This window comes from Labrus bergylta, chromosome 20, assembly GCF_963930695.1.
Source record: "Labrus bergylta chromosome 20, fLabBer1.1, whole genome shotgun sequence".
Classification (NCBI taxonomy): Eukaryota; Metazoa; Chordata; class Actinopteri; order Labriformes; family Labridae; genus Labrus; species Labrus bergylta.
In genome coordinates this window covers 10,632,615-10,660,000 of record NC_089214.1, presented here as the reverse complement: position 1 = coordinate 10,660,000, position 27,386 = coordinate 10,632,615, and the positions used below count along the sequence as shown (strand labels likewise).

At 39.3% G+C, this 27,386-nt stretch overlaps 1 protein-coding gene across 3 annotated transcripts; it reads right to left on the bottom strand.

Annotated features, from left to right (window-relative positions):
- Positions 1-367: 367 nt before the first annotated feature.
- drd3 (dopamine receptor D3) lies at positions 368-25,728 on the bottom strand. 3 transcript variants are annotated; one of them, XM_065949127.1, is made up of 8 exons: positions 25,153-25,728; positions 23,002-23,328; positions 15,707-15,819; positions 13,129-13,265; positions 11,473-11,666; positions 9,324-9,389; positions 7,396-7,768; positions 368-5,209 (listed from the first exon to the last, which is right to left on the bottom strand). In XM_065949127.1, the coding sequence occupies exons 2-8, from the start codon at positions 23,284-23,286 to the stop codon at positions 5,049-5,051; spliced, it is 1,329 nt and encodes a 442-aa protein (XP_065805199.1). In that variant the 5' UTR covers positions 23,287-23,328; positions 25,153-25,728; the 3' UTR covers positions 368-5,048. The 3 variants fall into 3 exon arrangements, with proteins under 3 accessions (XP_065805199.1, XP_065805198.1, XP_065805197.1); XM_065949126.1 differs by having other exon boundaries at positions 368-5,270; positions 7,396-7,765; positions 25,153-25,721; XM_065949125.1 differs by having other exon boundaries at positions 368-5,270; positions 25,153-25,704.
- Positions 25,729-27,386: the final 1,658 nt, after the last annotated feature.

Here is a 27,386-nt window from a genome sequence, read left to right as displayed (position 1 = left end):
TGGTTTGCGGAAAACCTTTTGTTATCTTCAGAGAGGGGCAGGCTAACTGTTCCCCTTGTTTACAGTCTTCAGACTAAGCTAATATAACCATCTGCTGGCTGCGGCTACATCGAGTACTTAAAGCACAGATATGAGATTTGCATTTCTATGGATCTACTCATCTCACTCTTGGAGGAAATGCAACATGCATTTTCCCTACATGTCAGATTTTTCATTTAACCTTGTGGTGACCAGCTTTTGCTTAAACATATTTTTGTCTCTTGCATGATTATAAGAGCATACTTCACACAAATGAAACAGATGTTTGTTTGTGAATGAATGAGAGCGAGAGAGAGAGAGAAATTACTGTTTATCTTACTTACTTTGCAATCAAATTTACATAACTCATTTCCCACTGTTGAAGGATTGGTTCCCTCCTCACGTGACCTTCTGAACCTTGAAATGGCATCAAATTATAGGTAAAGGCAGCATGTGTGTAAAGGACAGGGAGGGAGAGAGAGGGAGAGCGAGAGAGAGGGGGGAGGATGATTATCATGCTGCTCTGACAGACTGGTGGGAGGAAAACAGGGGGAGGTATTTGTGGAAGAAGAGAGAGACAGACTGAATGTCAGTCATGGCCTCTAGTCATCCTTTTCTGCAATCACAACATCTTTATCCATCATCATTAACCACTGCTAAACTCTGCAAGTGCCGATCACATCTGTTTATCCACCCACAGAAATGTACAAAGGCTTTCATATCACTGTGGACAAGGGGAAGAAGCAGAAGGAGATTTACGGGAGTGGTTGCTCTTTAAGTCATTGCTCTGTTGTTAATGTTAAAAAAAAACCTCTGCGGCATATGTAAAGCAAAAGATAGGACATTTAAATCCAAATTGAACAAACACATGAGTTTGTGCACGTAGCCTGAAAAATCCCCCAGTTTAAATTGAAGCTCTAGTAAAGAGATAACCTAATAAAAGATGTTACCCTTGAAGTTTTTTTTTTTTTGCTTCTCTGCTGCCCTTAACATATCTCATGAAATATAGGTTTCTACAGTTTTCATGAAACTAGCTTTTATTTTGAAACAACTCTGGTTAAGAAACAATTCCTGTTGAACGTAATGATAGTAGTGACTAAAGACCACCAGACTGTATAAAAAGATGGAGAACATTACGGCTTCCAAAAAGTGAAGCCAAAACAATTAGAGCTCCTCTGACTGACTGGCTACAGTATAGGTCATATACTCCACCTCCTCCATGTTAACAGATGGAAAATGAGTTGAACTTTAAAAAACAAAATACACGACAAGAACATGTTTCTCAAACATTGTTTCTGTCTTTATAGTTTTGTAAGTGTTCACTTTTCTAAGAGTTTTAATTAGTTATTTGGTTCCATAAAAACGGGTATAGAAACATGATTGACAGCTCTGTTGATGAATGCACAGCGAGAGGAAACATAACCAAAACTAACACAGGAGTCATCAGACTTTCCAAAACTAGTTTGCCACTGGCAAGCTTTGTATCATGAATGGGGGGGATGCAAATAATCAGACAGTCCCTTTAAAATACATGCAGGATTTTCACTCTGCATTACATCAGAAATGTTACATTTTTCTATGAATCCACATTGAGCAAAATGTCTCCACATCTATATATATGACAATCCTTAAAATAGAGTGACTTTTGGCCGAGACCAATGCGATTCCTCACATTCAAAGGAGCACCCTTGGAAATTTGATTTGTGCATGCACTGGTGAGTTACTGACGGCTCTGATGGTGAGGCGGTGTGATCAGGGGAAGTGAGAGACATCAGTTAATCCACACACTGTCGTTGCAGTGGGCATGAGGACGCAGTTGCTCACTTTACCAGCCTTACTCCAAAGATCCAAAGAGCTTCTAAACATACATTGATTTGGAAATCCTGTGCAGATGAGCAGCTCCCATATTGTACAAGTGGGTCCAATGCCTTGTGCTGTTAATTAGACTGTATGCAAGTGTCTTATCTGAAAAGTAATACTGTTCAAATGGGCTCCCAGCCCAGCGAGGGAGCAAAAGCTTTTTTTGAAAAAGAAAATCCCAGTTTGTTTGTGTTTATTACACAACCAAGTGTCTGCTATCCTGTTGTTTCTGTAAAGCTGGGATGTGAAGCGGGTTTAATTTCCCCACAGGAGTCATCAGACTTTCCATAACCTTGAGAGTCCGCTACAAACCAGCACAAGAGTCTGTTCTGATTTGGGCTGTACCACCCTGAGGGTTCTTTGCTGTTTTACATGTGAGTTAAATATTTGTTTTTGAGGGGGTATTTTGACCTTATTATTGTACAACGGGAGGAGGTGGAGACATGTAGCCCATCTGTATATACAGTCGGAGGTTAAACAGTAAAATGAAAAGTAAAGGAGTGAAATGTTTCAGATCGAATATCAGCTGCGTCACATTCATCATTTTTTATCAAATATCAACTCATTGAGACTTGTTTACACATGTCCCATCATGCACTGCTCATACATGCTGAATGTAAAACCCCATTTGTGCTTGCACATACAAGAACACAACTAATTCTAACAGCCAATGATTTAATCCACCAAGTATGTGCTTATCATCCTGGCATATGTGTGTCAGTTTACATACACGTGTGGGTTTAAGTAGAGTATCAGTGTATATTCATAACATTTTATCCTGATGAAGTAATCAGAGGTGTAACTAATGTAAGATCAAATATAACATCCCTTTTTCTATTTTTACTCTAAGTAGTAGAGTACTCATGTTTGTTGTTCAGTCTGTCATTTCATCACTTTGCTTCATAATAAAATATCTTAAGAATCACTACACAAAGTAGTCAGACATTTTTAATGTTGTTCTGTTCTTTAGTCAGCATAAAATCAAAAATTCCACAAGTTTAAAATATCTCTTTGTATGTTACTCCTACATTTAATGCATAACAAACCCCTGTAAAAAAAAACAAAACTCATTTTAGAAAGTGGGCATTTCTCGTTGAGAGCAAAGCTAATAAACTTATATCTAATATTTTAAAGAAATATCTGACCTTTGAATACCAAACATGTGAAAAAAGCCTTCAAATAAAGAGAGAAACATTTATTTTACCTTTATTTAACCAGGAAGTCCCAAAGACACATTTTAATCTCAATGGGACTTCCTGGTTAAATAAAGGTCAAATATGTTTTAAAAAGTAATGTAATTTTTCTTTATTTTAAAGCAACAATCAGCCTTATGTAAACACGCTTCATAAAGTTACTGCGGCCTACAGAAGAGCCCAAAGCCTGTGGGGCCTTCAACTCATATGCAGATCATTTACAGTATGAGGTGAATGAGTGACTTTAATTAGTGTATTTGAATGACTGGAAATAATATAGCGACACGTGTGCACAGCTGTGCAGCTTCAACACCCTCAATGAGATCTATAATCTAATTAATTCTTATTCAAATCCAATTAAGGGACAGATGAGCGAGCGCCTCTTCTGATCACCGTGAAATCTCGAGCGTCAGCGTCTTTTGTCTTGATGACACCCCTGTTAATATGCTTCTATTATAATCAGTGTGGTTTTTTTTTTAAATAGAGTTTTTAGTGAAGGAATAAAACTATTATTGATTTTTACGATTTGTGGTGCTATACAATGAGCAGGACTGAAAGGTTTCACTCTCACAAACACACCTGGTACATGATTTTCTTAAGTACCCTCAGTGGAATGAGGCCGAGTTGACGTAATGGCACAGAGTGTCAGGGGGAGCAGGTGTTTATGCCCCTCAGAGAAATAAGAGAGCTTGAGAAGCAGGCTGAGAATGACTGACAACCCCCACCTTGCTCCTCCTTTCATTTTTCTTTTTTTTTGCAGCTTTTATCAATCCATCTGCAGTCATCTTTGATCCTTGCTCTTTCTCTCCATTTCTCATCTGTTAGGCTTTACTCTATACCAGCTCTCCCATCATCCTTTATCTCGTCCTGTTTTTCTCTCCGGGTTCTGTGCCTCTGTTTTCCGCCTCTTTTTTCGTTCTCTGAATCTCAAAATATCCTGTTAGCTCAGCTTAGTCCCTGTATTGTTCCTCCCAGAAAGCCCACTGACACTTTTGGTCAAAACATTTAGAAGCGCACATGCTAACATAAGCTGTGTGCTACAGTACATGTATAGATGGATGATCTCAAGCTTGTAAAACATTTAATCTTTTTTTTATTTTATTTACAACTCTCTCCATGACGACCTGCATGGTTTACAATCCAACTTGATTTGTTAAGACCACAAAGCTCCTTTTTTTTATCTGCTCACCAGAACTGCCAGTAGCCAGCTTTGTATCATGAATGGGGGGGATGCCAATAATCAGACAGTCCCTTTAAAATACACGCAGGATTTTCACTCTGCAATACATCAAAAATGTTACATTTTTCTATGAATCCACATTGAGCAAAATGTCTCCACATCTATATTTATGACAATCCTTAAAATAGAGTGACTCTTGGCCGAGACCAATGCGATTCCTCACATTCAAGGGAGCACCCTTGGAAATTTGATTTGTGCATGCACTGGAGAGTTACTGACGGCTCTGATGGTGAGGCGGTGTGATCAGGGGAAGTGAGAGACATCAGTTAATCCACACACTGTGGTTGCAGTGGGCATGAGGACGCAGTTGCTCACTGCTAAGCGATCAATTTACTGTATCAGCCTTAAAGCTCCATTGTGGCTCCAGTGATCCAAAGAGCTTCTAAACATACATTGATTTGGAAATCCTGTGCAGATGAGCAGCTCCCATATTGTACAAGTGGGTCCAACGCCTTGTGCTTTTAATTAGACTGTATGCAAGTGTCTTATCTGAAAAGTAATACTGTTCAAATGGGCTCCCAGCCCAGTGAGGGAGCAAAAGCTTTTTTTGAAAAAGAGAATCCCTGTTTGTTTGCGTTTCTTGCAAAACCAAGTGTCTGCTATCCTGTTGTTTCTGTAAAGCTGGGATGTGAAGCAGCTTTAATTCCCTTATCCATTACCGGCATACATATGTGGTCACAGTTTACAAAATGTATGGAAAGAGAGTTGCTGCTCAAGTGCACAGCCTCATTTCCATTTTAATTTCCTGGTGCTCTGTCTCCATCAGCAGCTGAGGATCTTGATGAAGGCCCGTCTGAACTCGATGTTGAAGGTTGTGTAGATAATGGGGTTGAGGGCACTGTTGACATACCCCAGCCAGGTGAATGCACTATAAAGCCCAGGAGGCACGTAGCATGTCCTGCAGTGGGTGTTCAGAATGTGAGTCACAAAGAAAGGCAGCCAGCAGATGAGAAACACTCCTGGAGCAGCCAGGGAGCAGAATGAAACAGGAAACACAAGAGCACACATGTAAGCACCGGGTTAACAGCGTATTGTCTTCTGTAACATTAGGTTCTTAATGTATGGTAATAACAAAGCATTACTACAATGTATAATGTAACAATCGTCATCAGCCAATTATGTGGGGCTGCAAGACCACATGTGAAAAATGATGTTCAGCACAAACACATCCACTGTGCAGGAGTTTTAATGATCCTGTGTTTTAAGTTAGCAGCACATTGCTGGTATTTACTTGGTTTAAAACATTTCAATTCTCAAGCTAAACTTGTTAATGAGGTATCCTTAAATCTAAAATATGTATAATATTTTCTCTTAGAAGTGTGAAACATAAAATATAGGAAAAACACTGTTACAAGTATAACCAGCCATTACTTGACATTTCACAATAATAAGGAGGCTGACCACCCTGCAATACAGGCTGCTTTTTTTTTATCTTGTTATAATTTATTGGACACTAGTTTTGGCGGGGAATGTTAAGGTTTCTTTTTTCTTTTGTTTCCTTTTTGATAAGTTTATAAATGACCTTGGACTGGCTTTCATAGGGGAAATAATGAATGGGTTTAAGCTTTGTTCAAACTTCACTGTGTTGCCGCAGTAGTCTTAGACACACCATTATGAGGTGTGAACAGAGCGTGGGCAGTGTCTACTTAAAAAGATGTGAAAGGATTCAGGTGAAGCGGCAGCTGCTGAGCGAGATCACATGTGCAGACTCCAACTAGCAGAAGAAACGTTACTGCACTGGATAGCCGACCCACACCCCTTGAACTTGAATCAAACCGGTTATTAGCTGTTTTGTTGAAATCCAGCAATGAACCAAGATTTTAACTCACAGACGACGCATCGGATTGTCACTCACCGCAAGGCCGTCCAGGGCGCACAAGGCCAGTAGCCTGGCAGACAAACGTGCAAGTGAGATTACCCAGCCTTGTATTTTCCAGTCATGAAAACCAGCCCCTTCTTTTCAATGTTCTTGTCTTTTCTTTTCATCAAACTCCAGGCTAGGGCTAGCTTTTCTCTCCCAACTGACCGCGAAACAAACGGAAGCCACTGTGCGAAACGGGTTGTTTGCTCCAATGTTTTATATGCATTAAACTTTGAAGTCATTCTGAACAATCATGGTGTGTGCTGGATCATAAATATATCATTGTCAGATTATTGCGGAAACGGATTTGCATCGATCAAAGCCTGCAGATTCTACATTTACATATTGATTCTGTTAATAGAGCTTAGTGTTAGCTAATTATACTATCTAAAACAAGCCAATGAAATCTTCTATCCACTTTTATTTTAGGAGAAAAACCTGCAGCTGGCACTGCAGTTGGACTTTTTTTTTTGTTTGTTTTTGTGTAAACACCTTATGCTTCATAACTGACTTTGAATTTCAAGTGGTTTAATCTGCTGTTATAATGTGCTTGATAGGAAAAACCTTGAAAAACCTTTAAAAAACACTTTCTGTACACAGAACAGCAGCCAGCAGGACACAGTTTATTATTCATAACCGACTTTAAATGCTGCAGCATTGTTGAAACACTGATAAAACTTTAATTGGGGTCAAGATCCCAGCAAAGCAGTGGTCCGCCGGATGAAAAGCAGGTGGGAAGTGGGCAGGACAGAGATAATTTCCTGTGTGTGCCAGACTTATCACTGACAGCAGCGTAATGTAATCAGACACCTCTGATTACATTTTTGTTAGAGAGATCTTTGCCGTGCCAGGCCTAACTGGACCGGGCTTCCAGGAACCTGCCTGATAATTAGAGCGTGTGGAAGTTGTGTCAGGAGCTACAGCGTGTGTCTGAACACACACTGTGAAACCCAAACTAGCCAGACATTTTTATGTTGACATTTCAGGTTGATTTATTTCGGCTCTACAAAATGTGAAGCATATGCACACGGAGGAAGCAAATGTGCCAATGCCATCACGAGGGCAGAACAGGTGACCAGGTGAGCATGGCACAAAAGTCTGTCTGTAAAATGTTAAAGGACTTAAAGTTGAATGAGTAACTCTGCCTGTTTTTCATTTATAATACTGCCTGCATAACCATGACATTTACATTATCATTTCCTCAGCTTACAGTCTCAACTTACCAAGAACAATGGCGAGCATCTGTGTGGCCTTTTTCTCCCGCGCGTGCATGCTCCTGAATCGTGGATTGTTGTGAGAATAAGGGGTCGACTGCAGTGACGTGTGTGTTCGTCCATTGGACAGATCCTTCACCTCGCAGCCCATCCTGATGGCAGGCTTTTCATTCTGGTTGTGCTCCTCGGCCTCCTCCTCCCGTCGCTCCTGGTCCAGCTCCAGCTCTGTGCGTCCGCAGGAAGCGTGGCTGATGCTGCAGCAGTTGTGCATGTCCACCGGGGGCCGCATAAAGTTCTCAACAGGTCCCGTCTTAGGGCGTTTCCCCCACAGGCATCCCGACAGAAGGTTGGGCTTGGATGGACCTGAAGGCTCCACACTCTGCTGCCAGGACAAAACATACTCATACATATTAGAATAGCATAGCATACATATTCAAGCACAGGTAAACATGTTTGACAAGATTACATTTCTAAAACTTATTCAAGCTGTTTAAAGTATTTTTTTTATGTAAATGGAGGAACAACTTATTATATGTCATTTTAAAGGTTGCAGTTGACGAAACAAACTCCCAGCTCTGCAGTTCCTCTCTGCCATATAGACTGTTTAAGCATCTTTCAGCTCATTGTTTTGGTTTTTCATTGTTGTTTTTATTTCTGTCCTGCAGCTTTAGTGTTTTACTTCAATCTGAACAATTGCAGCAGGTAGAACTCTTCTGAAAAGATATTTCTGATCAACAGCTGGTGCTGTTGCTTCACACCAAACATTCACCACATGGCAGACAAAGTCAGCAACAAGCCAGTGAACAGAGAGGCGCTTTTGTAATCTCTAAACCGACCTGCATATTTTGTGGGTGAATTTGGAATTTTGTGTGTCGGGAAGACTAAGACTAAGACTAAGACTAAATATTGCTTGTTGAGTTATTGTGTTCAAAGCTTTTTGTTGAACTTTATAACGTGTCAGTTTTGTGTACTTACTGTATGTTTCTGCTTTTTAGAGTTGGAAAATTTGGGGTGAGAAGCAGGGAATGAGCCACAGGTCGGATTTGAACTCAGCCCGCCCACTTTGAGGACAACAGTACATGGGGGTGCTCGAACTAACCACTAGGCCACCGATGTCCCAGTGTTGTTCTGCATTCCAAAATTCCACAAAGGTCAGAAATTGCTTACAGTTCTTTGCTCTTGAGCCTTGTATGAAAACATCAGAAATTGAGTGCTTCTTCAGCATGTACACTTCTATACAAATAGAAGGTTATGGCCAATTTATCTTAGAAGCGCTGCTCAGGCGGACTGAAATTGGTGGAAAAGCTCTTCCTGAAACACCAATCCAAGATTTTAAATCAAAGTTAGTACTCAATACACATCACTATGACTATCTGTGTATTAGCTGTAAAAGCCCCTTTCATTTTCTAAAGCCCATATTTGTACCAGTAGTTCCACTTTTAAAAACATCAATAAATTCAACAAAGCAGCCTAAGAGCTTTTCACCTTTGGAGTAATAAGAAAGGCGCGTTTTAAGTATTGTGCAACATGTGCCTCCACACTGGCCAGAAATTCAAACATTCATCTTCTCACACATTGTTTTTTTTAATTAACAGATTGTAATTCTCAGTTTTGTATACCAGGATTATAGGGGCTGCAGTGCATCCTATACAGACTTAAACAGACTGCTACAGACTGACAGACTGCTCACTTGTCAGCTCGGCTGACAAGTGAGCAGGTGGGACAATCCAACAAGGTACGTTTTAGAATCACAATTTCTGCATCTTCTCAGATTCTGCCAACAGAGCAGAACAAAAAAGTGTTCATGAATATAAACACAGACAGACACACGTGAAGAGGAAAAAACAGAACTGTCGTGTGCACTAAAGCACTGAAAAAAAAAGTCAATACAAGATATGTGACGCTTGTGTTGGAGCTCTGGTTTGAAATAAACCCACCACTTTAATTCGGATGGGTGACAGGTCTTGCCTCGCCTTGGGAGTCTCCTCCTGTAGACAGGTCTCCTAGAGGAGAGAAGATATTCAAATATTTTCTTGATAAATGCTCAACCTTTCTCATCCAAACATCCAGACGCCATCAAACAAAGAAACAGATCTTTCTTGTTATTTCCTTGGGAACTCTATAATTCATCTAATTTATATTTATTTTGATTAAGCAAATCTTGTTAGCTGTCTGCAAATCATACAAGAGATATCAATGGACTGAAGGATCTCTTTTATTGTCAGTCACTCTCACTCCTCATCCAAACACTGCATGTCTCAGTTAGAGTCTGAAAAGGAAGATAGAGGCCTTTCCATCATGAACACACAGGTGTGCCCACTGAGGCTCAACCAAAACCAATTATATGCAACCTGCTGTTAAATAGTTGGCCCATTATGTATTTGCATGCAATGAAGGGCAACAATAGAGTGGTACGAATCCTATCCCTACGCCTTTATTATACTCCATAGTTTAAACATAGGGCTGACATAGATGAACAGAATCTCACCCTGTGTCCTTGCCCCTGGTTAAAAGATAGTGTTGTTATTTAATAGATATAACTGGGGCAAATATTAGAGTGGTGTGCGGGATCAAAGAACTGACAGCTATTTTGCACTGTAATTACTTCACTATTTTAAGAACAACATCTTAGTCATGGCCTATCCATCTATCAATCTATTTATATTTAACTCCTCCGAAACACAGAACTGAACACAATTCTCTTAAAGAGAACATATTATACCCCTTTTCCACCTTTTCTAACAGTCCCCTGTGGTCTAAATGAAACATCTGTGCTATATTTTGGTCAAAATATAACATGAATCAAGCAGCAGAGGAGGTTTGTGACCCTGTATGAACCAGCTCTCTCAGAACGCTCCGTTTTGGTGTGTGTGTCTCTTTAAATGCAATGAGCCCCCGCAGAGTTTTCCTGGTAGACATCAATCCTCTGTAGCGAGAATAAAAATGGCAGACCTACGCAAAAGTTTTGTTCTAGGCTGGGGGTGGAGTCCATGGGTGAAGATACCAGGAGAGGGGAGAGGATTTTTTTTTTTTTTTACAAGAATCCCACTGTGACATCACAAGGAGAGCAAATTTGAAACAGAGCATTTTTCTCAGTGTTGTAAGACTTATGCAGACCACAAACAAAGGACTGGATGGGTTTATTTCACATTTTGTGGGTCAGTAGACACTCAACTTACCCAAATATATGTTCAAAAACACTGTAAACATGGATTTTTCATAATATGTTCCCTTTAATTAAACTACTTTCAACTTGAAAGTCCGTTTTATTTAGAAAGCCTCAGTTTACATAGACAGCTGTGTTGGCTGCTTATTACTGTAATCGCTACACAAACACTTTACTGTGATTACCTGACAGGCCTGTTCCACTCAGCCTAAATTTACAAAGCAGCCTGGGAAAAAAAAGCACAAAGCTTTTCTTCCCTATTAGAGAAAAAGTTACATTCCTGGGTTCCTCTGACATCTCGTCAGAACTTTTTTAACCAGCAAACACTTAAGAGAAAGTCATGCATGTTAAGAAAAACAGCCATTGTTTCTGACAGCAGCAGGGCATTTTTATACTCTAATAGTGTCAGTTATGGGGATGTAGAGGAGGACTTGCATTTAAAAGATGTGCTCTTAAAAGGAAAACATTGTTATGCTTTTTAGATCAGAAAGATGCTGTGGAAAATAGAAGCTTTTGGTTGTAAGATATGAAAATCTGTGGCTCATTAATCATCAATATTCAATAATTACCTTAAATAATAAGTGGTCTATTTATTAATATAATGATCAGGTCTACAGTTATAACTGTTATTATTGAAGATAAGCCAATACACGATAATCAAAAGACATCAAGTCAGCAGTCATAAATAATGTGTTTAGTAAATCATTACTAAAAACATTATACTAAAGCTTTGCCACTATCTGGTAACTAACACCTGATTTTACAAGGGATTTGTAAACGTTTGATCAAGAGTAAAAATGTTGAAATCAACAGCTAAACCCTTATACCCCCATAAAGGATGACCTATTAGAAAGAACAAGTTTAGAAGCAGAGAAATGGACGAAATAGAGGCCAAACCTTAAATCAAAATGCAATCTCACCACAGATGGCGGCGTCGAGCCTGGCTGCACCTTCCCGCTGACCTGGCCAAAGGTGATCCTCTTCCGTCGCATCCTAAGGAAGACGTAGATGCGGATATAGACCAGGAGAGTGACGATAAACGGCAGGTAGAAGGACACCACAGAGGAGTAGATCACAAATTCAGGGTTGGAGATCGAGCACACCAAAGGGTCATCTACATCAGAAAATAAACCATCATTATGCGAGACAGCTTTCAAATCAGGGGGATAATAACAGGGACAGGTAGTGTGGTGTACAGCCGACCTTCTGTGATCCCGGTGCATGCTCTCTAATTTGAAAATGACCTTTATTGGCTTGTCCCTTTTATATAATCTGCATGCACACTTAATTCTACCCTGCTTACGTATACTGAAAGCAGTCACTCTGTGATGGAGGGATGATTGATTCAGCCATAATTGTGTCATAAATTCAGCATAGAAGACAATTTGACATAATAATAAGTGTATAAATCATTATTCAATCATAATTCCAGATTTAAATATCTATCAGATGAGCTATTAGTGCTGTAAATTGAAGTTGGAAAAAAAAAGGGCACAGGCCTTGACCACAGCTGAGGCATGCATATTGCATGTCAGGAGCATGAACAAACTGAGGTGATTTGCTTCTGCCTGGATGTTATTCTGGATCAATACCACATACCCGAATACACAAAGAGATGACAACAGGAACAGACAGGAGCAATCTATTTCTAGGCACACTCCAAACCACCTTCAGTGTCTACAGTCATATTATAAAGCCATAACCCTAACCCTAACCCATCACAAGCCACTGTTATGCATCAGTGTGAATGGACCAAACAAAATGCCTTTATCTCTGTGAGTAGCTTTACATTGTGTCCCACTTACGCTCACCATTGTGAATGCGAAGCCATGCATCTATCTATCTAATGGCATGGCCTGACGTCTTGGTGTTTCTCTGTCCAGCTTTTGTCTTTTTGGTCGATTATTCTTGTTCCTACGTCACTCTGGTCAAATGGCAAACATGTGATCAGGAAATCCAATTTTTGGTTGTATAGACCAGATATAATCCCCCTAAATATCCCTCAGAGACTCATACTTATGTTTATTATCCCACCTTTATTTTGTCATCATGATTGTCAAACTTGTGGGAAAGATCCTCACTGTTGTGCCTACTGATGTTTTCTCTTTTCACCATTTAAATGATTTTTTTGAGAAGATGTAAAAAGGCCAACTCTAACATGAAGTCATTTTCATTTTATCTACCTTACCTTCCTCTTTTCTCCCACTGAGCTTTTCTGAAGAGTGACTTAAGACTGTTCCTACCTGAGGAGCTCCCATGTTCCCCAGATTCAACATGCTCCAGCTATCAGTGACTACGAGACAGAGTCACAGGAGACACAATTAAACATGTTCACACATGCTGAGTAATACAGGGCTCACCATGAGAAGCAAGATGACGTGCTGAATTGGAGGATCCCATTCGGGTTTGCATTTCATGTCCCACCGCTGACCCTTCACAGCTATCAGAGTGAAGTTTGACCCTGATTCTCACAACAACTGCCTTCGCGCCTTGCGTTCTACTCTGCACCCTGCTTTACTTTTGACTCTCTGCTCATCTAGACGAAAAATGTGAACTTTGAATGTTATTGACCTGACCTGTAGTGTTGAAACCAAACAACAGGGGACAGGAGACAGCGAAAGCCAGCACCCAGACGGTGGCAATCATCATAAAAACTCTCTTCCTGGAGCGATGGGTGGTGTTGTACAAGACGGGCATCACCACTGCTGTGTACCTGCAGAGACACACACATTAGGGTCTTTGCTTGCATGTTTCTATGGATTGGAAGTGACATTGGGATCCAGCCTGAAGATTTCTGCTTTTTTTTTTCAAGATTTATTTTTGGGCTTTTAATGCCTTTAATGGAGAGATAGGACAGTGGACAGAGTCAGAAATCATGTTACCAATGTAACTTTTGCTACTTTGCTAAAGTGCTCATGATGGATTAAGCCGGGTCTTTGTAATATAGCATTAAGTAAGGTCTTTTACCTGCTTTTTGTAACATAACAATGAGGATGGTCTTTAAACCTGCTCTTTTGTAATATTAAAAAACATAGAGTAAGGTATTTTACCTGCTTCTTGTAAAGCGTCTTGAGATATACAAATAAAGATTGATTGATTGATTTCAATGAAGAAAATGTTCTGATAAACTGAAGTCAAAAAATATATAATAAAAGAGCCTCCCTGAAAAGAATTAGACTTCGAGGGTTCCAAGAAATACACTGCTGGGAGAAAGTGGGTACTGGTAATATAAATACCACCAGTGAAGCAGCAAACCAGACATTTTCAAACAATTTGGGTATTCAGCAATAAACTTAGTGGAGCTTGATTTAAGAGTTAATCAGCGCACTGTACGCAAAGAGTGTATAACGAGTCCCGGGAAAACTAGGCTCAGCAATAGCTTAGAAGAAACAACAATTATTCTGAACCCCGACCCGAAATGGATGTGATGTTATGTTGTTTAGAGCCAGATAATTGCCAGGATTGTTTATCCTCATCAGACTAATTACACTGGATCTTCTCTGGGCAAAATACAGAGGCGAAACCCAGAGCGCAGACATTCACTCAAAATATTCCTCCCCCCCTGTTGAACCCTCTTACGATGCTGCCGTGTGTTTAAATAAAAGCAAAGCAGAATAAGTGGTGTAAGAAGAAAATAATACACATGATTTATTGATCAAGAGCGGCTTTATGTTACCCTACACCCAAAAGCTCGCCTCCTCAGATCTGAGAAACCATTAAAACATGACCTACACAGTAAATACAGTCAAACAAAAGTGCACCTCACCTTGAAGTTGAATGTGAAATTTGATCTTCTAGTGTATTATTCAGAAATGTTATAGCCTGGTGTGTTAATTTATTTAACCAGGTGAAAATGTACCTTTCCTATAAAGCAACATTTATCAGATAAGCTTGTAGACACACAATGCTGTCACAAAGGCTATATGGCGTCTGTTAAACACAATCAATGTCACAGAAGGTGATCAGTGCTTTGCTTTGATTTAGCACCTTACAAAGTAAGTGATACTGTACAATAGCGTTAATCAAGACAAAATATGGAATGTATTGTGTTATATAAATATTTACCCTAATTATACAACAATTTGTAAATGTTACATTGACTTATGAAATTTATATTTTATCACATGTGTAAGTTCATGTGCTTGTTATTTACACATCAAGCGGATTATGAAGCAACTTACTCGTTAGTTTTATGTTTTCTACCATCTGGAAAATGTTATTCCAATATTCACTCCCTTATCCCTCTCTTTGGGTCTTTACCAAGTCCTGAGGGAAAGTATCTGGCTCTGGTGAAAAAAGCTTTACTTCTTTTTATCAGCAACGCTTTACTTGTTTGTCCTTTGGTGCTGTGGAGTTAATACATTGTTAGTTACAAAATCAATTAGTTTAAACGTTTTAACTTAATAATTCACAGTTTTCAATAATTAAAGGAAATAATTAATATGTTTAAACTAACAACACAGGAGCCACCTTATTTGTTATTTAACGTAAGAAGGGAAAAGTCCTTCTGGCAGTTGCTTCTGTGCCATGCTGGTAGTCAAGCTCTGTACATGATGACACTAGCTTAATTTAAAAAGCTCTCAAGTCTTACAAAGGGTAGAACAATTCTCCTTTGTATATGTACAGATACATCCCCATGACACCTGCCATGCTGTATTCATTCCATGAACTCTTGTTGCCTCTGGCTTACAAGTTCAAAGATTCTCAGGAGCTATTAAATATTAACCTGTGACACGAGAAAAAAACTAAGCAAATAAATAATGTAAAACCTGGGTACACATATAGAGTAATGGTTTTAACTGATGTGCTGCATTGTTTTTTTCTGCATTAATGCAAACAAATGGCAGCAATTAGGCTAGCTGAAAAGCAAGTCTGAACTCAGAACGGCAAATTAAGACCAGAGTGTATAAGTCTTACTGTCTGCCTTCCCTGCTGACACACAGACATGTACACACATCTAAGATATAAGATAGTGTCTCTCTCAGGGAAGTTTTGAAAAATCTATGACGTGGGGTGAAGAATAAAATAACACCTGGAGATACAGCAACCTCACGTGGATGACATACAGGAGATGTCATGGGAACATCTGTGACTGCACCTAGAAGGTAAATGCGCACACACACACACACACACACACAAACAGAGCACACTCACCTGTCAATGCTGATAGCACACAGGTTGAGGATACTGGCGGTGCACATCATCACATCTAGCGTGACAAAGATGTTACAGTAGAGCCGGCTGAAAAGCCAGGCACCGCCGACCACCTGCACAGGACAGACAGGAGGATTAACAACACACATTTCTCTTTCATTTCTTTCCTGTGAAGCAGACTATGAACGCACACGCTCAAAAACATGTGACAGAAAGGAAAGGCGTAGGAGAGAAAATGTTTACATGGAGGTATGGAAAATTCACCTATTAAAACAGCAGTCATTTTTCCTCTCAAATTACACTCCGGGCGGGGAACCAAAAAATACTGCATTTTATGCCAAGATGCTCTTCAGGTGTTAATTGGTCTCAATATTGGAAATCTGTAAGCATTTTCCCAAAATCCTCACCAAAGTGCAGCAAATACTAAAAACTCAGACTGACATTAAGACATATTTTGATTGCAACATACAGATTTGTTATTACTGTTAGCTAGGAGGTGGCTGAACGCCAATATTACCTTTTCATTGCTTTGTAGAAATAACAGAAAACGTGCTAAATCCTATCTAATTGTAATGTGAGCAACAAAGTGGTTGATTAAACACATTAGGTGTTTTATAATGGTTAGGGGTTAACAACATTTTAGATTTTACTCAATTTATTCTGAAAATACTTTCCATGTCGTATAACACGAAACTTTCAAAAGGCAATTTAGCTCCCTAGCTTAAAAAACTCTTAACTAGTACGTTGCTGTATGCTAACATATCGCTTTGATGATGTTGTAAAAAACAATACAGTATATGTGAACATTTTTAGCCGCTAGTAATGTTAGCAAGGAAGTAGTTTGTTGCTAATATTAGCTATTGTCTGATAGTAGCTAATATGTTAAGTGTTTTACGACTTTCCTTATCATACCCTTTTCAGAAGGTAATCAACGCCAATGTTTAGCTTCTTCATTGCCTAACCCGAGCTGATGAGTATAACGGGTTATCAAATATGTTCACTTTAAGAAACAAGTATCCGCATTTCCTATTATGTCATACAATATTTTCCAGCGCTTCTTCCTAGCTAACCATAGCATTAGCTAAGTGGCTGAATAGCCTACTAACATTTCTCACTGTCTTTTTTCTGGTCAATCTCAAACAATTAAAAAAACAAAGCCCACAGCAGTATGAGATTATAACAACATTTAACAGCATATTATAGACCTTCCAACCCTGAGTGCAGGGAATCACAATTGCAATGCATGAATATCTCCATGTTTTGTCAGCTTACAGCTCTTGTCCTCAGATAACACGAGCTACAAGGTGATTAAGTGTTAATGTGTCATGATGCAAGAAAAAAGGAAGTGGAATCAAGATGTTTCAAACTAAGGATTTTATTATCCTCCAGAGTTTCCTGTTCTCAGAAAGGACAGTTACCCCTTTCTAAACCAATAACACTCCAAACAATGCCCTCCACCTACACACACCTTCCCTGTCGAGTCCTGCTCAGACTGACAGGCTTTCACTTAGGCTCTGTAATGGCTGGTAATAACTGTCTGACAAAGATGAATGGGACCCAAGCTCCTTGGCCTGGCTACTGAATCTCTTATGTTTGAGAGGAATAGATGCCTACTTGCACAGAGAGGTGGCAGTAACATATGAAAATATACACAGACCAGCACACAGCCATTTACAAATATAGAAAGGATAGGATAGGATAGGATAGGATAGGATAGGATAGGATAGGATAGTACTTTATTGATCCCCAGAGGGGAAATTCGGGCGTTGCAGCAGCACAGACAAGAAAGCTCAAATACACATTAAACAGAATAGATAAGATAAATAAAATAAAAATAAAAACAGGGGGTATATACAAGAACAAAATGAATGATGAAGTTAACTGGGGGGAACTGAGAATTGAAACAGTATTTGAAGAGAATGACAAGTTAAAGTGACAAGTGATGATTAAAGTGACTTGGTATGATAAATAAATAGCAGCAAGTAATGTAAACAGCAGAGAAGAGAGGCAATGTTGTACCACAGTAGTGCAGAGTGCGGTTATATAATATAATGTAGTATAATATAATGTAGTATAATACAATATAATATAATATAATGTAGTATGATATGATATAATGTAGTATAATATAATATAATATTGTGCAATATGAACAATATAGTGTAATATAATGAAATGTTGTATAATATAGACTAGTATAATAATAAATATATAGAATGTACAGTATATATATATATATATATATATATATATATATATATATATATATATATTGACCTAAGTAATATTAAAAATACAATAATACAATGATAATAATGAAGCAGGTCATGTGGGTAGTGTTTTATGGGGGTGAAGTTTAGTGTCAAGGATGGACTGTTATTGTTGTCATAGGCTGCTGTTGTACAGTCTTATGAAAGAATTATGAGAAATAAATAGGACCTAGAACCATCAGCGACTTTTGTGCAGTGTTGTGAAAAACACCATCTCCTCTAACACAAAAAACAAAGGAGATGGCGTTCGACCCTAGGTCTCTTGGTGACCACTCACCAGTGGTCATCCATGATGACACTATAACACAGGTAGAGTTCTACAAATATCTCGGCATCCACAAAGACAACAAACTTGTGTGGAAGGCCCAAGTGGAAGCTGTTTGTTCCATCGTGCAGCAGAGGCTGCACTTCCTGAGAAGACGATATGGTATCTCTGCATTGTTGGAAATTTGACTGTTCAATCAAAGGCCCAAATCAACAGATTCACACAGACAGCCATGAAAATCATGGGAGTCCATCAACATCCCAGCGTCCAGGACATCTTTCAACAAACCATAATTAAACAGGCACAAAAAATAATCTCAGACCCATCTCATGTTCTTCACCCTGAGTACTGGCTCCTCCCCTCAGGCAGACGATACAGGGTACCCTTAAGTAGGAACAACCGTTTAAAAATGTCCTTTGTCCCCTTGTCCATCAAAGCCCTCAGTGTATATGTATGTACAAGTGTGTGGGTGTGAGTATGTGTGTAGATGTGTAGCTGTACCTGCACTGTTCATTACTTTTCTTAATTATTATATATTTATGGTTTTAATCATTTACTTGGATATAATTTAATGATTATTTAACTGACATGTTTTATTGAATGTATTTTGATATTTTGCTACTGCATGAGAGCATTGTGATGTCCAAGGCAAAAGTCCCACTGAGACAATAAAGTTCATCTTATCGTATCTTATCTTTTGCATTTACCACATTTGTCACAATACATTACACAAAACATGACCTGGTCACATCTTTAATGTTGGAGCTATTTGCATTGATTTGCAATTAGATTATTTGACATTGAATCATTTATTTATGTGCTGTTTTGTTTACAGAACATATAGGATTACGTTTGCATCGTTTTCCATCATGCTTAATGTTGGACTAAATGCCTGGTTTCAAATGTGTTGTTTAAGAAACTTCCTATTCGCCTCATTGGCTGGTTGGATTTTGAGTTTCTTTAATTTTGAGAAAGCGGATAAGAAAACAAGGGACAAAGAATGTTAGTGTGTTCGTCCTGCTGCATAGTGGGGGTTACTGAGTTGTAAAGATGTGGATGTTTCAGCAGCCAGTGAGGATGTGATTTATTATACTATTAAACCATGTTATGGGAAGTGAGGGAACTGCTTTTTAGCAGCCTGACCCTTACTAACGCTATGCATTAATTAAAATTTCATTTTAGGTCTTAAAGAGTATTTACATCAGATAAGTGAGAAAGTAATAAGAAGTGTGTAAATAGTGCTATATGCATGTCAGTATTTCTAAACACGTGATTTATGTGTGCTGGTAGTGAAAACTTAATCAACAAATTATTCTAACCTATATGAGCAACAGAAAAAATGCAAAGCTGCAAAAATAGGAAAACTTTTTAAAGCAGAAAGATTCTAGATAAAAAAAGTGATACATTAACTGCATTATTATGGTGTGCCCCATACTGAATACTGATATGGAACTGGGACACCGTAAAGGGATGATACCAGCATATCTTTGCCTCTGTGGCATCAATTCTCTTTTAATATCTCCAAAATTCTCTCATCATGGAAGCAGAATCTCTATTAAAACTTTAATTTCAATCCTACACATAAACATTGCCCATCACTCTGGTTGAGCAAAGAGACAACAAAGCACCCTCGTAACAGGTTGTTACTTTCATCTTTCTCATCTTTGCTCGGGCATTTGGTGCTGCTAAGACAGAAATAACACTAATACATGAAGTAAATGTACAGAATGTACAGAGTTACTTGTTTGTACTCAGTCACAGCCCACTCAAAGAAGTACGAGCACACATGGAGGTTTATGATGAACATTGTGTGCACAATGTGGGACTGTGATGCTGACTCAGTGGGGCTCTGAATACTCTTCATATTGACTGGGATGAAAACTATGGGATCTATATGGTCACAGTCATAAAGTATGCTTAATGTCTCATTAAAAATACGCAGCAGGAGCAGATAATGTTGTGACTAGGACAGAAGATTGAGCATCTGTAAGAGGAGGGAATTTGTGTTGTAATGTTTTCCAAGTGAAAACGATTAGCATAATTAACATACTTTTTGCAACAAGCTTTTTTACAACATTCAATCTAGTGTTTTCGGGTTGTGCCATTCAACACAACACAAATGAAAACTTGGATTGAAAACGGAGTGTATTCCTCACTAAAAATTGAACTGTATTCGCCACAATGTCAAAACATTAGCTAGCCAAAAAGCTAGACAGTAGATGCGCCGATTTTAAGCTAACATTATCATTAGCAGAGGATTTAGGTCTCTCACTCCCATTGTGTTGCACTATATCACATTGTAGTTGTTAGTAAGGGAGGGGTAACAATGCTAGTTCTAGCTGTTGTCTAATGGTTGCTAACAAGATTTCTTATATATTGTTTTAACATGAATTATGCATCGATGTCCCGTGGCTTTTCATCCAGTTGCGCATCCATCAGGTAGTGCCGAGAAAGAACAGAAGTTGTGTGCTGCATTTGAGCTTCCCATCCTAGGTTTGACCTCAGAGGAAAATGGTTGCAATTGTAATATAGTTAATGAAGCTGTTTCCTGTGGCAGGTTGTAGATTTCCTGAGGCAGCGCAATTTAGCAAAGTAAGAGCTGAGTTATTGCTGCCAATACAACAACTTCCTTCAAGTACAAGTTATGTGTCAGCTGTATGACTCAAGGGTTTGGTTAGTAAATGTTGAGGGTAGGACGAAGGATACTCTGACACTTTGCCTGCTACATGCCTGCAGAAGAACACCATGGGACCCTTTGGTCACACCAAACTAATCCCAAATTAAGTTTTTATGGTGCTGGTGCTCACAGTGCTTTCGATTATAAAGTTCCCCCCCTCACTGCAACCTAGTATGTTTTTTTTTAAATATCTAAGATATGACTGACCTTTACATTTCAGCTAAATTAATGAATATAATGATTACGTGTCATTAGTGACTCTTAATGAGCCATTCTTTATGCAAGGTCTCCCATGGACTCTAAAATTAAAAACTGTAGCACATGCTCTTACAGCATGACTGCCCGCATGGAAATGAACCTCATGACTGAATCCTGTTGAGGTTTCCGTCTACCTTAAACCTTCGCAGGATAATCATCTTTAATTTGTCTGCTTCTGCTCAATGAGTGTATTAATTTTCTTATTCTGCTTGACCTGATGTTGAATCTTCTGCATGCTGTGAGAAAAAAAAAAGAAGCGTTCTGCTGACAGTAAGCAAACCTGGGACAGCAGGGTGGCTGCTTGTTAAACATAACTGAACTTCAACCTCATGGTTTTTAGACCTCATGTATGCAAACACCTGTCCTTGAGCAAAGCAGTTGGTACCCCTGGGCTTCAAGTATGTTATTCCCCACACGCACAAGCCTGTTTGTATGACTGGGTATACAAACAGGACACTTTTGCAGTGCATTCTCAGTGTGCAGCATATAACTTTGATGAAAAGTGAATGCCTGAGGGTCATGTGTGCTTGTACTTTTAATGGAGTTACTGAACAGCAAGTGACCCATGGATAGAGGCAGAGAAAATTAACAATTAGCAATAAAGCTATGATACACAAATAATCTTTGAAGCGATAAACAAAAATTAACATCTACCATAAATAGCAGATTGCCTTACAGGTTTGATCAAAATTAAATCAGAGGTAGTTGCTTCTTCAGAATTTGAAGCTCAGCCACTTCCTCAAAGCAGATGAGGACATTAATTTTAATTTATATTCAACATGTCCTTTAGCAATTATGTATAATCTACATGAATAGTGGAGCATCAACTAAACTACCCTTTATCATCCTTACTGTTCCCATCAACTACACGTTTGTCACTATCTAATAAGCTCCAAATGACCCTCATCTTTCTTCTGGACTGCTGCTCTCCATTTTTTTTGCAAAAGTCCACTTTGTCTCCCACACAACTTCTTTTCCTTTTTGCTCTGCTAATGTCTACTCTCCGGTGTTGGCTCCCCACCCACTGCAAAGCCCTTCCTTTCTCTTGCACACCCTCTGAACTTCCAATCTACTTTCCCGGTTTCTTTCAGGTGAACAAATCAGTGATTACCCACCATCATTTCTTGTACCCCAGGGTCTACACCTGCAGTTTCCAGGGGCTTAGTCTACCCATAAACCGGAGAAAATTTAAACACCATAATTCAGATAAGAGATTGTAGTGAAACTATAAAGCAAGCAAGCAAAAAAAATCCAAGTAATTTTAAAAGCTTTGATAAAAACAAAACCTTGATTTTAAAGTTTAAGTGAAACATAAACTGCTGAAACTGACGCTTACGTTGACATTTGAAATGTCTTGCGTACAGATATAGGCTAAATACAGGACTAAAATCAATAGCTATCGTGAATAGTTGGCATCAATGAGTAGCTAACTGAAAGGATTTTTGTAAGAGTTGGCTAATAATGAAGAAGTTTGTTAAATAATCAATTAATAGTTGTCAAACTAAGCTGCCGTTTTAATATTTTCTCAATAGCTCAAATAAACTAGATTACATCATAGATACAGAAAATTTTGGTGACAAATTAAGCTAGCTATTTGTTAAAAGTAAGCGGATACATGGTTCTCATAATCAGTTAGCTTTGATATTTTTTAACTGTTATTTATCCCACACAGAAGTGTGTGTGGTGCTACTGAACATCCAATTTGAAATCATTTAAATGAAATAAGATGTGTTCCACCCCCACATAGGACAAACAGAATTGGGATCCACAAACTAATGCACTTTGACCCTAATGTTTGTTAGCACAGACACCATGACCCACTTACCTCCAAGTACACAGCCCAGGGCATGACCAGAGAAGCTACCAGCAGGTCAGCAACAGCCAGGCTGACCACCAGGTAGTTAGTGGTGGTCTGGAGGGAACGCTCCCTCAACACAGCGAGACACACCAGCACATTTCCAAACACTATGGCCAGGATGAGCAGCGAGTACAGCATGGCGTAGTAGTTTCGTTCATCCTGCTCTGATGCCTCCGAGCTCTCATTTCTCGCTTCCCATCTGAGGTGGTCTGATTCATTCCAGAGCTGCTCTGTGCTGCTGTACATCGCCATGGAGGCTTCCCGGTGACATGGGAGGTTGGCTGTTTGGCAGACCTAGATAAAGTACAGTTTAGTGTTAAACCTTTCATCATGTAACTCCCTTTCTTATGCATCGACATACAAACACAGATATAACATTTCTCCTATTTCCTCATCCAGATGAAAGATGATATTTGCTATCAGATAATAGTGGTTGGATCATTTCAGGTCAGAGGCCTGCTGGGAAACTTCACCTGTCTCATAATGCACTTCAGCAGTATTCTTTGCTGTAGATCACTAATGTTTGTTGTGCAGGACTTGCTGTGCACAAGTGTTTTCTTTTCCCTGCTGAGTGAGGAATGTAAAAGCATATTGATGCCTCTTCGAGGTGCGGCTCTTTGGCTCCAGTATAGACATTCAGCTACATAAAGACTCAGCAGAAATTCATGCACTTATAGCAAACTTTATCTACAGTGTAATGCATCTATGATTGCTCCAACATGACTTTCAAATGTTTCCCTGTCCTTCCTGTAAATGGCTTTAAACACGCCAAACAGTGGCAGAAACAAGAAAGAAGAGATGGTAAGGTAAATGAGGGGCTGGCAATGTGCCTCTGAGCAGTCACAGAGGTTAGATCATCAGGGAGGAGTAATAAGTCAGTGCTGCCACCCTGAGGGGTCCGATTGGCTCTGGTCCCGGACTCTGCTTCTGTACACTCCATCCTTCTTCTCATTATTTCCAATCCACCCTCTCTGGCTTGAAGCCAGATAACAGTGCCGTGATAATGCTCACACCTGTGCCGATGTTATAAAAACGGATCCATCTTATTCAGCCCCACCTCCCATCCTCTTTCTGTGACAGAAATAGGGAAAAGATACTGAGAAACATTTTTAGACCTGGCTCTTACCCAGGAGCCTTTTAAAGATTCCCTCAGTCTATAATTCCCCCTCAGTTCCTCCCCAATGGCTCCAGTATCATAGGATTCTCTACTAGACAATCTGAAGAAGCTAGGCAACACCAGCCACTGATACCCATCACCTTGAAGTCTCCTAAAGCAAGGGCGGGCGGCTGAGTTTGTCCGAAATGAGGTGTGATAATACAAGGAATACAATTCATAAAACCACATTAATGCAATGATCATACATACACATGAATTATTAATCCTAGGCCATTGGTAATGTGATACAAGGCTGCAAAGTGCTCCATTACATGATTTGCTTACTTGTTCTTACTTTCTTGTGCTAATTGAAACTGATTTCCCACTTATTGTTTTGTTGGCTCAACCCCCCTCCCGTATTAAACAACACCTGACTGTAAGAGTGCAGGAATCAGTACCAGTGTTTGTGAATAGGGAAATAATGGTCGCTCAAATCCATGCACACACTCACATGTATGCAGTGTTTAGTTACAGATGCCCACAGAATGCTCAGTAATGAAAACTGTGGACTGTAGTAAACTGCACATACACTAATGACAACTTAATTATCAGAGGATTAATCATAAATTAATTCTGGATTAATTAACAATGGTTATGCAGCAAAAAAAAAAAACCTTAACATCAGCAAAGTTTTTTTCCCCTAATGTTAATGTATTTGGTGCCATGGAATCTTAATTTGAGCCAATCCTCGATCGTAAAATTCAATTAGACCCCGTGATCGCGCACATTATCACGATTTAAAATCACTCTTCGAGGAAAATTGAGGTCAAAACATTGTCAAGTCACACAGAGGATTAGCCAAGACAATTTTTCACACCTTTCTGAACACATGCACAAGCCATTTATCAAAAAAAAAAGGCAGCAGATAAGAATTCAATTTAACGCACAACAACTGCAGAAGCATAATAACATATAATAAAATAAGAAGTTTACTGATTCCATAAGTCAACAAACTTACATACCTGTTACAGTTTCCCAGTAAAGGATGCATGGGATGCCATCGAGAAAAGCATCATCAGAGTTAAAAGTTATCCGGTCATCGCGTCCAGCGCAGCGATGGGAGCGCTCGGTGCCATTGCGCACAGGCTAAATGTGAATGTGGGAAGCTCTGACAGTCTCACCAGCCGCGCACTCGCTCACTTCGTTTCCCTCCTCAAAGCTCTGTGGCTCTGTGGGAACCGGCAAAACGCACGCTGAGTTTTTTTTTTGTTTTTTTTTTTTCCACGCTTTGACTTTACATGTTACTCAACTGGAGGTCGTGCGTGCGTCAGAGACGTCAGGTGTCCCCTTTAAGTGATGCAGGGCATATGAAGGTGACCCAATATTACAACTATTGTTTTTTTGTTTTTTTTTAAACTCCATATAAAAAGCTACTTTTTTTCTTCAATAAAGTGAAAACATTTCCGATACAAATAATGCCACAATGATTAAGCTTGAGATGTGAGTATTATAATGTTGAGTTACATTCCTGTCCCTGGGCTGTATTCCTCCGCATGACCCTGAACCATGTTTGGGTCGTGTTTTGCTTCAAGTGACATTCGCATAAAAATAGTCTTTTGTTGGCGTCATAAAGCAACCAGATGAAATGACCAGTAAGACCTTCAGAGTGTAAATTAGGTCACTATGGGTCTGTGTATGAAAAGAAATGTATAGACTGACACACTTTCGTTTTTGCATCCTGTGGATCCAATTCCAGCCCCCTTTCAAGCCAGAAAAAAAGACACGCTTTTTCTTAAAGCTCCCTTATCTTCCACATTTCAAAGAAAGATACGATTAATAAGCCCTGCAGAAGAATCAAACACAAAGCAAGTGAGATGAAGTGTACCAAGGGAAGATGTGTTTCCCCTCTGTGAAGCAGCTCCAACTTGCAGAGTCCACTTCAATTTAAAAATTGGAAGAAATTCAACAAACCTTTCTGTACCACATGCAGTGTTTTTTTAATTACTTAGTCTATTGGGAGTCAAAAGAAGAAAAGAAAGCTAATGTTTCTGGATATTTTATACTTAAATGACCACAGACACAGCCTCAGTGTTGGTTTAATCACAAAGCGTCCTCTGAAGTGCAGCTTTTAAAAAGCATCGAGCAGCAGGAGTTGGATGGCCTGTTGGATGAAACCACAGCACGCAGCTGACAAACAGCCCAACCTGATTATTTTTCACCACAAAACTGCAGCCACTGTGTGTTTTAACTCTTGTTAAAGTGTCCTTGGTGCTTATTGAAAATTTGACCCGTTCTTCTTCTCCACAGCAGTAAAAAACCTCCTGTGCAGAGCAGAGCTGAGCTGAATGAGAAACCAAACACACACTGCAGCTGGCATGAATCCATACATCTGAAACTTGAAAAAAATGATGGAGTGTGACAGCGCATGACAAATGCTGAATTTTGACTTCGGACCATAACTGCAGAGCACTTGCAATGCTGTCTTCACTCATTCCAAACGTGTCCCTTTATGCCCATTATGCAACATTCAGGAAATCCATCTCAGTCCCTCCCACATGGACGGCAGCTACAGAAAGTGTACAATCTTTTTTGTAAAGGCAACCGGCATCATGATTTATGATAGGGAGTTAAACGCGCAAAATGTAAAGGTGATTTTGAATAGAGGCTCCTAATAGCTTTTTTCATGGTCACTGCAGACCTGTGACGTATAATCCCACAATGGTGCATCACATTCAGTCCCTTACTGACGAGTTCACTCACACACACTTGCAAACAGCTTTGATAAATTGGGATGGGATGGAAAGGTGGAGATTAAAGGTGAAGTAAGATCTGCTTTCCATATGAATGACAGTTTGAGAGTTCTATGGACCTTGTGCACATTGGGCTCTTGACATCTGCTCACAGAGCTGTTACTCACTGAATCTATACCTGTCTAGACCGATAACCGTGTGAAGGTCAGACCTGAGAGAGCACTGCTACAATAATAATAAAGGACAGTGGTGAGAACAAATAATGGAAATAAACGTTTCCAGAAATGGTTGGAATTTGGCTGCCATCTACTGGTCCAAAGAGGAAACTACTTCCATCCCACACAAAAACACAAGTTTGACAAAAATCCAGACCATGCATACTTCAGGTTTTGTACAAGTAAATGTACAAGTATTTTAACAACAGAAAAGCATGTCCAAGGCAGTATGTATGTAAATTAAATGAGCCGTCAATTTGGATTACATGCAACACATTAAAGAAATTGAGG